Here is a 12956-nt window from a genome sequence, read left to right on the forward strand (position 1 = left end):
TGATTATGTGCACCAGGAGAGAAGTGCTCCAAAGTTTTTTTTTGATGAGATGTGCATCAAAATTGATGGTGGTGAGAAGTGCATCACAGATGAAGAGAAGTTCTTAGTAAGTTTAAGATTATGGGGGTGATTGTTGGAATAATCTTAAACCTATTATTTAAGTATTGTCTTTATTTAATTGTTTGATTGTTTTGTTTTAAAATAAATATTGTAATCAGTCCGTTGTAATGCATATGACTTGGTCATTTGGTTGTTTAGAGTTGTCAGGAGTGTGGGAGTAGTGGAGTCAAAGTAGGAATGTAGTTGCTGGATTTTAGCATCCATTTTGTAGTAGTCAGCCTATATATAATTTGCATGTATTAGATTTAATGTATGGGATCCATCATTTGTTTTTCCCCGTTAACGTATATACAAATATTGTGTCTGTGTTCAAATATTAGTTTTTAATTCCTATACTTGGCATCAAAGCATAGATCTAAAGGGCCTGTGATTTCAAATGGCATCAAAAAATGTCTCCATCAATATTGAATGAGGTATCAAGATGAAAGCCTGCTTGAGAGAGAAGTATGGGAAAAAAAGAGAAGCAAGAACAAAAATCAAGGAGGAACAAGAGCAGTAAAAAGAATGAGAAAGATATCATGGCACAAGTGGACATGAAAGAAATTTTATTTTAGAAGTGTGGGTGATTATGTGCACCAAGAGAGAATTGCTCCAAAGTTTTTTTTGATAAGATGTGCATCAAAATTGATGGTGGTGAGAAGTTATTTAAGTATTGTCTTTATTAAATTGTTTGATTGTTTTGTTTTAAAATAAACATTGTTATCAGTCCGTTGTAATGCATAGGACTTGGTCATTTGGTTGTTTATAGGATTTGGTCATTTTGTTGTTTAGAGTTTTCAGGAGTGTGGGAGTAGTAGAGTCAAAGTAGGAATGTAATTGCTGGTTTTTAGCATCCATTCAGTAGTAGTCGGCCGGTATATAATTTGCATGTACTAGCTGATAATCCCAAATCACCCCGAGGCCTTCTCCTTGTCGAGCCCGGACTCAGACTCCTTTTGGACGGGAGTGGCGGCGGCGTGCGGTGTAGCTGTAGGGTGGGAACCTACAAAACAGAACCGGAGGGGGGTGGCGTCCCCGCGGCACCTCCGGCGTGAGAATGAGAAAGGGTTTTAAGGAGAAGAGGGGCAAAACGGGAATTATGCAAGTATATTTATGGTGTGTACGTGTGTGTATGTAAGTATAGGTGAGAGAGAGAGGGTATGTGTGATTGTAACCTGTAACCCACCTTCTGTCCTACCTTTTATAGGCCTTCTATTAAGGTTTAGGGGTTTGTACCTTTTAATCTGGACCGTAGGTTTGCCTTTTGGACTGTAGGGCATCTGGACGCCTGGGATGCATCAGAGTACTCCCAGATGCGGACCGTAGGAACGTTCTGGATCCCGGGTACCTGGACGGTGGTGATGTTGTCACGTGTCCTGGGCCCTTCCAGGTTAAAGCTGAGTACTTCCTGGGCTCTTGCTATTGGGCCCTGGTGTAATATCCGGGATATATCGTGTATTTATTTTTGCTATTAAATAATTATTATATGTGTTCAATATCTATTATGTGAATTAATTATTAAGTGTTATCTGTGTTTGGATATTTAAAAATAATATTAATTGAGTATTTTAATTTTTACATGTCCAAAATAAAATATAAATAATTGTCATATCTTTCTAATTATTTTTATGTTGATTTATGGATTTATAAGGATCATATGAAATTTATAAAATCTTTTTCCGAGTATTTAAAATCTATTTTATAAAAACGGGAACCAACCGACGTCATCCGTTGTTACGTTTTTGGAACCCGAAACTCTTCCGCGAACTCCTTCCAAACCTAATTGTAATATTTCGAGCATATTCCATGTTTCGACTTTTTCGATCCGGCGTACGGTTTGTTCTGCGCGGGTCCCGGTGCAACATTTGCGATGCAATATTCATTATGGTAAATTAATAAAACCCGTATTTTCGATAAACGGGAGCTTTTTATTAAACTATCCCAATTATCACCTCGTAGAACGTGTAACCAGGCGCTGAGACCAAGACCGCAGTACAAATTGTATTGGTTTGGATAATTATCCTGAAAACCGATACCGTTTGGATCAGTTTTTATAAATAAACGTACCGTTTTATATCCGGAATGATCCAACGGGATACTAATTTTATGTAATTATAAATAGCCTTTTCCCGTATTTTATTTCCTAGCAAAATCATTTGCAGATAGTTAATTTTATAATTTTCAGAGAAAAACCCTAATTTCATAAACTGTTCTAAGAATCAAACAGCAAAACGAAGGCGTTACCGATCTCTGTTTTCAAAGCTCGAGTACTCAATCCAAAGGATTTGAAGTGTTTTATCATATTCTGAGCTTCGTTTTACTGCAGAAATCAAGGTTTATTTTCTATATTTTTATTATTTTCGGATTAATTTTATTAAAAATATAAATTTTTGTTCGGATGATTGTTTGTATGATTTGATGATTGCATGTTATAGAGCTTGTTTTCCTGATGATTTTGATATATTATACGTCTGATTTGGAGTTCAATAACATGTTCAAATTTGAGTTTGATTTTCGAATTTTAAAATTAGGGTTTATAACCCGTATGAATTTTCTTAATTGAAATTTGGGGGTTTCTTATTCTGGAATATATAGATGTTGTGGTATAGTGGATTGTGTTCTCTGTGAAATTTGCAATCCATTCGTATAAGTTTCATGAATCAACAAGGTCTGTAGAGAAGGGAGTTGTGTTTTGAATATTTTCGAAGTTCGCCGGAAACTGGCAAACTTCACGGCCAAATTCCGGCCAACTCAAGGATTGTTAGGTTGTTTTGATTGCATGATTGTGTTTCTGGTAGTTTGTAGATGTGATCTGGAGCTCGTAGTAAGGTGAGGAGGCCGGAATCGTGTTCTCCGGCAACCCCTGCATTTTCCGGCGACGGGGGTGTAAAATTGCAGTTTGATACCTGAACTTTTGGGGACGATGCAGTTTGGTCCCTGAAGTTTCCAGACTTTGCAAATTTAGGATTCCTGTTTTAAAAATGTTTAAAAATCATGTTTCCTATTTATTTTTATTATAAAAAATTCATTTTTAATTTCTGAAAATTCTAAAAATTATTATTTTAATTCCGAAAATTATTTTTAATTCAAAAATAAATCTGAATTAATTAGTTAATTAATTTCAGTTAATTTTTAATTGATTAATTGGTCAATTAATTCAAAAATTAATTGATTTAGTTAATTATTAATTGATTTTAATTAATTATTTAATTAGATTTAATTATTTAAAATGATTTAAAAATTCCGAAAAATAGTTTCGAGCTTTAAAATATTATTCTAAATTATTTTCAAGGCTCGATAATTATTATAAAATTGTTTCGGAGCCAGAATTGGCCAACCGAACCCTATTTGTTACCCCGAAATTGATCCAACGGCCCGTTTTAATTCCGAAAAATGTTTTAAAAATCATTTCAAATACCAGAAAGCCTATTTATGACCCGAAATGTCTTTATAAATGATATGTCATTGATTATGTGACGTGTTATGTGTTATATGTGACATGTTGGTTGACTGTCGGTCTATATATATTCGATGTTTACTGTTTCTTGCGTAACTTTCAGTCCGTTAATCGGATTTGGGTGAAACGAAGGGTAGATAAGAGTATGTGTTGAATAGAATCCTATGAGTTGAATATTGATAGATGCTTATGATATGTGAGCTGAAGAAGCAAGGCGTAGGAAAGGGAAACAGGTAGTTGAGGAGTAAGATGGTTGAGATTGAAAGCGAGTGCAGTGTAATAAGCTAATACCAGGCAAGTGTTCTGAACTTTCTCGAGATATTGTCGTGATTGATATTCCTGTTTTATATTGCAAGTGCTTTGGAGTACTGAACCCTAAACCTTGATTCTAGTTATTGATCTTGAGTCGTAACCTGATTCTTTCTAGACCATTGATTGTTGTATACCCAAACACGAACCTCAAGTATACGATACTACTCCACAAATACATACAAACTAAATATTAAACACTGAACCAGATTGCTTACACATTCAAATCTTTGTAAATTACGCTTTGAAAGACCAAATCCTTAAACCCTGAAACATTGATTCATTGTTAGCCAATTCTTTCATTACCTGGCATCCAAACTTTGAAAATACTTTTTTGATCCTTATGCAGATTAAAACCATTTCATTATGGAACATCAAATATTGTTAATGATTCTGGTTATTGTTTATTATTGTTCATTCTGTTATTATGTTAGAATTGGATTGTTTTTATAAAATTGTGGACCAGATTTGTGGTCAGCCCATATAATGGTCAAGTTAGGCCAATGTGTGCCTTGGATCCAGTAGTTAGAGCAGTGTTGTGTGCTTTGCTCGGGGTTAGTGTGTGACTGATCAGCAGCCTAACCTTGGTTTTTAATATGAAAATATAATATCCAATTCTAAATCATAATCCATTGTTCACTTGATATCATAACCATGTTCACCTGATGATCATTATTCTCAGTTTTATCATTGTGACTTGCTGAGCTAGTTAGCTCATTTGTGCGATATTGTTTCTGTTCTTTTCCAGTTAAAAAGGAACCGGTTGGTACAGAGGATCCCCAGTCCAGCGCGAGAGCTAGGGGTTCAGGTTGATTGAGCTGAGCTTGTAGGCTTCTTTTGGAATAATTAAGTCTGTAAAAGTTGTAATAATGTTTAATACTCAGTTTTGAGTTTGGAATAGTTGGGATTTAAACGTTTGTAATATAATAGTGTGTTTGGCTTGTGTACATACTTTAACCTGTTGCGGTCCGTGGTGGTTGGTAAGTAGGGTCACTGCATATTATCATTATATTTATTATTGTTATTAGCAGGTTATAAATAAGGTGTGTGGACCCCAAACTTCTGACCCGGGTTTGGAGGGCGCCATATTTGGGCCCCTATTATTGGGATTCCTTGAAGTGCTTAGAAAATTTTTAGGGGTTTTTTGATCTGTTGCCCCTAACCCCGGGGTCAAATGGGGATGAGACTCCGGGGTTGACTTGGTTAGCCATTTGATTTTATTTCAAGGTGGGATTCCTTGAAGTGCTTAGAAAAATTTTGGGGGTTTTTTAATCTGTTGCCCCCTAAGCCTGGGGTCAAATGGGGATGAGACTCCGGGGTTGACTTGGTTAGCCATTTGGTTTTATTTCAAGGTGGGATTCCTTGAAGTGCTTAAAAAAATTTTGGGGGTTTTTTGATCTGTTGCCCCCTAACCCCGGGGTCAAATGGTAATGAGACTCCCGGGTTGACTTGGTTGGTCGATTTTGAATTTGAATTTTGGGCACGGTTTGGTGGACAAGTACACTCCTGACACTTGATTTGACCGGACTCTGAAAAGCTGATGCTGCAAATCCGGGGTGTTAGACGACTGTTAGGATTCTAGCTGGGGTCAAAGATACATACGTTTATGCGTATCCTTTGAGTTTGATATTCTTTAACTTCCCCTATTTTTCCTCCTAAAAAGACGCGTCCACGTAATGATTACGTGACAGGTCATGTAATAACTGTTATGCGGTTATTTTTTGGGACCAATCGCGGGCTGCCACGTGGGTGTGGTAATTTTTCTTCAAAAAACCTTTCACCTGTCTTTCTTTTCTTTATAAATACCGCCTTCTCCCCTTCTTTTTTCTTTTACGCAGAAACTTCCACAGAGAGATAGAGAGAGAGACCTGAGAAATCTTGCAGAGATTTTTTGAAGCCGCATTTCTTTCTCCTACTACTTCGTAAGTATCTTGATATTTTTCTTTCTTGTTTCATTTCTTTTTCTTTCATTCTCGCAATGCATGCAGCCATTTTATGCGAGTTTTGATTCGCCCCTTCATATTCCTTGTTCGATTTCCACCGCTGTGTTGTTGATTTGACCTTAAATCTGTGTAGTTGTGTAGATTTTGCATGGCTTCTTCAAAGGTTTTGTGTTTTATTTGTGTAAATATCGTGAATTTTGGTAGTTTTTTATGCGAATAAGTGGGTTTTTAGTAGTGTAAAAAGTTGAAGAGCCCAGGGTGTGTTCTTGATATGTGTTCTTGGTTGTATGTGTATGTATATGTTACAGATCTTGCTTTTGGGTTTAGTTTTGCACACGATCTGTTTCTAAAACTCTTTTGTTTTTTGTTTTATTTTTGTTATTGTTGGGTTCGGGTTTGGCATTGACTCCGGGGTGCGTTTGTATAGATACACATAGTTTATGCCAGGTACCCATTTTAAATGTACTGCTACCCTTAGGAGTCGGTATCCCGAGCGGCCTAGAGGTTTAGGTGAACTAAACACATTTTACCCTTCATCTTCTTCTTCCAGTAGTAGCTCCGTAGAGATGCCTCCCCGGGTTGACCAACCCCAACAAGTTTTAGCCCAGATATTAGTCTTAGGTCCCGGGGGTACCCTTTCTAATCTGGATGGGTCTTGGGAAGATGTGGACGAATACTTTATCCAGTGCCGAGTGAATCCTAAGCCCTTGGGCTTTTATTACAGAGATTTATCTGAGGCGTACGGGGGCCCGGATGGGTTAGGAGGTTGGGAGCCTTACGATGAAGACGATATGAATAGGAAGTTTTTTACCGCCCCGGGGACCAGATATGAGTGTGGCGCGGTTCATAAAGAGGTTCAGGAGAAATATACAAACGCCGAGGTAGATGGCGCCCTTAGACTTGCCTTTAACCTTGATGATACCTTCCAATGGAGATGGCCGAGGAGCATGAGAGGGTGTATCACAGACCGGATGGGGGTTGGGTTGCGATTCCCTTGGAGCACCTCCGGGGCATGCGCCTCGGATTACATCAATTTACCAAATCTCTCTGCCGGGACGTGTATGGGATTCCTTTCACCCAACTGGCCCCGAATTCAGTAAAATGGATAAGTTGGTTTCTAGCTTGCTGCCATGCCAAAAATTACCTCCCCGCCTTCAAACTTTTCCATCACATTTTCAAAATTAAGAGATCCACCGCTCGGCCGATTTATGAGTTCATGTTTAGGATCGAGGATTGTGGGTATCCTTCCGATAAGATGGTTCTCCCGGTCAGCATGTTGACGTTACTTAAGGGATGGCACCGGGAGTTCATTTTTATCCGGGGTGGGGATCTGGAGTTCATGCCACTCCATAAACTTGAAATTAAAATAGATAGGTTTCCGGTCCAGCGGCTCGGGCAAGCAGCTCTCGCGATGGTTTATGCCTTCTGTGGGGTACTTGGGACGCAATAAACCCGGGACTATTTTACTAGCAATGAAAATATGCATGCTGCCGGATGTAAGTCTTTTGCCTTAGCTTTATTTTGTTGCTTTAACTTTTATTGATTATTTGTATCTGGGACTGATATTTTATTATCTCATCTTCAGGTATTCCGAAGTTAATTCCCTATCCCCCAAACATGTCTGCCCAACTTAAGGATCTCTCGGCCAAGCTGCGAAGGATTGGAGAGATGACAAGCTTAGATTCCGGAAAGAAGAAGGTTGGCGAGGGTGAGGATGCAGCCCGGGAGGCGACGCCGTCTCATCCGGGGAGGACAACGATCGTGATCAATGAGCCCCGGGTTGAGGATGTGCAGCAAGGGGATGCGACAAGGGTCCCAGCACCCCGGAAGAGGAAGAGTGCTCCCTCGGGTTCCGGGGAGAAGGGGGGATGTATCCGAGGGCCCTGTTTCGAAGAAGGCTGCTGTTGACCTGGCCCCGGATACCCCAGAAACTTTGAAGGCCCTGCTTGCTAGCTTCACCCCGGAGACTCGCCGGAGGGAGCTGTTTGAGAACTATGCTAGCACGGCGGAGAGGAAGAAATACAGAAAGGAGCCTCTCGACGACTTCCTGGTCGGGCTTCAGGAGGATATTACTAATGTAAGCCTTTTTCTTATACCATTTTGAAATTCGATTTTGTACTTGTCTCATTCTTATTATCTTGTATTCGTGTCATCTAATCGCGATTTATAATGTTTTCAGGCTAACTCCCGGGTTGCTGGACTGGTTTGCATAACCCGAAGCCTACAGGCGAAGGCTGATGCTGCCGAGGTCTACAAAACTGAATCTGAGAGGCTGTCCCGGGAGATACAGGAGTTGAAGGAGGCAAGTGCAAAGGAGGCTACTGCTCATAAGAAACCTTTTGACGAGATCCGGGAGAGGCAGGACCGGGCCGAGGCCTCCGTCCGGGAGATGAGGGCGGAGAACAAGAAGCTGAAGGATGATCTTGCCGCCCGGCCCACTCCCGAAGAGGTTCTGGCTGGGTTCCGGGGGACTCCCGTGTACTTCGAAGAGCTGAATGACAAAGCGCTGGAGAAGATCCAGATCTGCTGGAATGTCGCTTCCAAGTATCTCGTCGAAGAGCCTCAGGGTACAATCGATGTCTTCCTGGAGAATTACATTGAGGAGGAGACGCGGCTAGAGAAGGAGAAAGAAACCATCAAGGCAAGGGAGTCTGGCGCCGGAACCTCTAGCAATGTTCCTCCTTCTCCTGGATCGCCACTTGCTGAGCAGCCTCCCATCCCAGAAGGTTATCCGGAGCAGCCTCCTTCTCCTCCCGCCGAGCCTGCGGCAGAACCTTGACGACTTTGCCATTTGTTGGCATATAATTTCCATTTCTTTGTTTTTAGTATTTTCTGAACTCAGCCTTTTGGCTAATTTGTCTTGTCTGTAATCTGGATTATTTTTATTTTCCCCCCCCCCCGGGGTGAGTTTCCCCGGTGTTGTTTAATATTATTGTGCTTTTCTTCCTTTCCTCTGTTATTGACTTGTATATGTTAGGAAATTTTCACATGGGCTGTGTTTTTGCAGACCCCGGTTTGGGGTAAAAATATTTAACTTGTAGAAACTTTATACGTACTCATGGGTTGAGTTTTTATAGGACCCCGGGCAGGGGTAAATTTCCATTTGATAGAAATTTTCAAACTACACATGGGCTGTATTTTTACAGACCCCGGGGTGGGGTAAAAATATTTAACTTGTAGAAACTTTATAAGTACTCATGGGTTGAGTTTTTATAGGACCCCGGGCAGGGGTAAATTTCCATTTGATAAAAATTTACAAAGTACACATAGGCTGTGTTTTTAAATCTGATGGTAGATAAATAAGCAACATAATAAAATTGATTCAAATTATGGAACGCTTAAAGTAGAGTTTTTCATTCATATCGAAAGCAAAAATCACATTCTGGGGCGAATGGGAATAGTGTTTACATCAAAATATCATAGTATAAATGTAGAGGTGTTCCCAGAATGTGCACCTTTCTCTTATTAGTAGAATTTCCTTAGCCGGGTTCCATGCCAGGTGTTGAGGACCTCGGTCCCACTGAGGTAGTTCAGCTTGTAAGTTCCCGGACGGAGCACTTCCTTAACTATGTAGGGGCATTCCTAGTTCGGCTGCAGTTTCCCTTGGTTAGTTGGGTCCGAGGCTTCGGTGTCCCGGAGCACTAGATCTCCCACCACGTATTCTCTTATCTTGGCCTTCTTCGCAAAGTAAAGCTTTGTTTTTTCCTTGTAGCTTTCCATTTTTTCTACGGCCCGGTCTCTTACTTCATCCAAGAGTTCGAGATTGGTTCTGAGGCCTTCTATGTTGGAGACCTCGTCAAAGTTGGCCACTCTATGAGAGGGGGATCTGGTTTCCACCGGTAACCGGGCCTCGGTACCATAGGCAAGCTTGAATGGAGTCTCACCGGTTCCCGTCCGGGAGGTAGTTCTGTATGACCATAAAACCTTCGGGAGTTCATCCGGCCAGTTCTTTTTAGATTCTTCCAGTCTCTTTTCCAGACCTCGGAGTATGGTTCTGTTTGTGACCTCGAACTGTCCATTTCCTTGTGGATGGGCCACAGATGCTTTTATGTGCCTTATCCCGAGCTCTTTGAGATAGGCTTCAAAATCCGAACCCACAAACTGCGGCCCATTGTCCAAGATTAAAACCATCGGGATCCCGAACCTCATCACAATCGCATCCATAAATTTGATGCAGTCTTGCTGATTGATGGTTCTCATAGCCTTGGCTTCTGCCCACTTAGCCATATAATCTATTGCTACCAGCACATAACGAAGATCCCCTTTTGCTCGAGGGAAAGGGCCCATGATGTCAATTCCCTAGATAGCGAATGGGATCGGGGAGAGAACGGACCCGGGGAGGCTTGAACCTTGCTTCGGCACATTGCTGAACTTTTGGCACTTGCTGCATTTCTTCACATAGGTAACTGAATCAGCATGGATTGTGGGCCAATAGTAGCCTTGTCTGATGACCTTGTAGGCTAGAGCTTTAGCGGCTAAATGATCCTCACAGATTCCCTCGTGCACCTCCCGGAGATAATAATCTGCCTCATCTGGATCAACGTACTTTAAAGTCGGGGCAGAGAAAGTTCACCGGTATAGCTGATTATCTTCCAGAAAGAAGCGGGCAGCCTTATACCTGAGGTACCGTGCTTTGTTCTGGTCTTCCGGAAGGGTGTCGTCCTTAAGATAGGCTATGTAAGGAGTCATCCAGTTATCCGGGCTACTAATACATAATACCTCGGGCGGATCGGTGCTGGGGGCTCCGAGCTCCTCGAAGTACACCGAGCTGCTTAAATCTGAAATATTCTGGATGAGCTTGGACAGTTCGTCTGCCTTCGCATTTTCCTCTCTGATTATTTGCAAGATGGTTGAGTCCGGGATGGTTTCCAGGATTGCCCTAACCATCTCCTGATACCGAGCCAATTTGGGATCTTTTGCGATATATTCGCCATTGGTTTGTCTTACCACAATCTGAGAATCACTATAAATGGTTAAACTCCTTACTCCAAGGGATTTGGCTAACCTGAGTCCGGAGAGGAGAGCTTCATATTCATCCTGGTTGTTTGTTGCTTTGAAGACGAAGGTTACGGCCTGCTGGATTGTGAATCCGCCCGGGCTGGAAAGAATCAGGCCGGCTCCGGACCTTTCAGTTGTAGCCGAACCATCGACATGTAATGTCCAAGAATCCCGGTTGCTAGCCTCTTCTTCTTCTCCAGATCCAGGTTTAGGTGTCTCCGGGACCTCCGGAAAGGTGCTTTCCATGACGAACTCGGCCAACGCCTGGGCTTTTATAGCTGTCCTCGGAATAAATTTGATATTGAATTGGCTCAATTCAATTGCCCAATTGACTAATCTCCCAGAGGTATCTGGCTTATGGATGATTTTGCGAAGCGGTTGATTAGTGATAATCCTGATTTCCCGGCCTTGGAAGTATTGCCTTAGCTTCCTGGTCGAGTTCACAAGAGCCAGTGCGAATTTTTCCAAGTTCGGGTACCGGGTTTCAGCGTCTTTCAGGACTTGACTTACATAGTATATCGGGCTCTGTAAACCATTTTCCTCCCGGATGAGTGCAGAAGATACCGCGCTTTCCCCGGCTGCAATGTAGAGATACAGAGGCTTTTCGGGCTTTGCTTTTGACAAAATAGGCGGGTTCATCAGATGTCGCTTGACTTCCTCAAACGCTGTTTGGCAATCCGGGGTCCAGTCGATCAGTTTTTTGTTCTGGGCCCCTTTTAACAGCTCAAAGAAAGGCAGGCACTTTTCTGCCAATTTTGGGATAAATCTTCGAAGGGCTGTTAGGCATCCTGCAAGCTTTTGAATGTCCTTTTGAGTCTGGGGGACTTTCATTTCCATTATAGCTTTGATCTTCTTCGGACCAGAAAACCAAGAAACTTCCCGGAGGGGACCCCGAACGCGCATTTCTCTGGGTTCAGCTTCATGTTATACTTCCTCAAATTGTCGAAACACTCCCTGAGGTCCTGGATGTGCTCTGGGATTGTGACCGACTTAGAGATCATGTCATCAACATAAGATTCCATGTTCCTGCCCACCTGATTTTGGAAGATGGTATTCATCATTTTTTGGTATGTTGCCCCGGCGTTGATTAACCCAAATGGCATCATAACAAAAGCGTAGACAGCCCGTTGTGTAATGAATGCCGTCTTCGCAATGTCTGCTGGATTCATCTTGACCCGGTTGTATCCCGAGAAAGCATCCATGAACCTTAGCATTACATGGCCTGAGGTTGCGCCTATCAGCTGGTCAATGTTGGGCAGGGGGTAGGAGTCTTTAGGACACACCGAATTGAGGCTTGTATAATCCACGCACATTCGCCATTTTCCATTGGGTTTTTTGACCAGCACAACGTTTGCTAGCCAATCCGCATACTTAATTTCACAGATTATGTCTGCCTTTAACAACTTTTCAACTTCTTGGTCGATTGCCTGCTGTCTCTCAGGGGCAAAGTGTTAGGTCACACACACACTGTAGAGGGGGTGAATACAGTGTATAGTACACTCAAATCGAACTTTAAGAACTTAAGTAACAGAAAACAAACTTTATTGAAACAATAAACTCTGTTACAGTATGGAACTGTTACCTCTCAGTGATGAACAAATATCACGAGAGCTGCTAGGGTTACAATGAATAATCTTCTCTAATAATGATAACACTTATAGTGTAAACCCTATGTCTGTGTTTATAAACTACACAGTTACAAGATAATCGCTAATTGATATGGAATATAATTCTGCTTCCTAAAATATATCAATCAGATATCTTTTCTTCCAAGTATTCCATTCTTTACAGAATTCCTTCTTCATGCATATCTCTTCTTATGTTTATCTTGATCTTCTTTCCTTTAATCAGCTACTGTCCTTATCTGATCGTCCTTCAGCACTTAAGTTCTGATATCTATCTTCTGATGATTATCTCCTGATAACATAAGTACTGATATCCTTAAGTCCTGACTTCCAGTATAAGTACTGATCAACAGTTAAGTACTGATTTATCCTGTTCAAATAAGATCTGAAAGCTAAACATAAAACATATTAGCCATGACATTATCAAATATATCTAACAATCTCCCCCAACTTGTAAATTAACATAATATACAAGTTTAACAGATATTTGATGATGTCAAAAACATTAAGTACAAATGCATGAGA

General features: G+C 41.3%; 1 protein-coding gene across 1 annotated transcript; it reads right to left on the reverse strand.

Annotated features, from left to right (window-relative positions):
• Positions 1-10377: 10377 nt before the first annotated feature.
• Positions 10378-11643, reverse strand: LOC141691071 (uncharacterized). The gene has a single exon (XM_074495816.1). It carries the CDS (start codon positions 11641-11643, stop codon positions 10378-10380), a length of 1266 nt encoding a protein of 421 aa, XP_074351917.1.
• Between the last annotated feature and the right edge of the window lie 1313 nt (positions 11644-12956).

This window comes from Apium graveolens, chromosome 10, assembly GCF_009905375.1.
Source record: "Apium graveolens cultivar Ventura chromosome 10, ASM990537v1, whole genome shotgun sequence".
NCBI lineage: Eukaryota > Viridiplantae > Streptophyta > Magnoliopsida > Apiales > Apiaceae > Apium > Apium graveolens.

Excerpts from the sequence above, each read along its gene's own strand:
- LOC141691071 (XM_074495816.1), bottom strand. The coding sequence starts at position 11,643 with ATGGAAATGAAAGTCCCCCAGACTCAAAAGGACATTCAAAAGCTTGCA.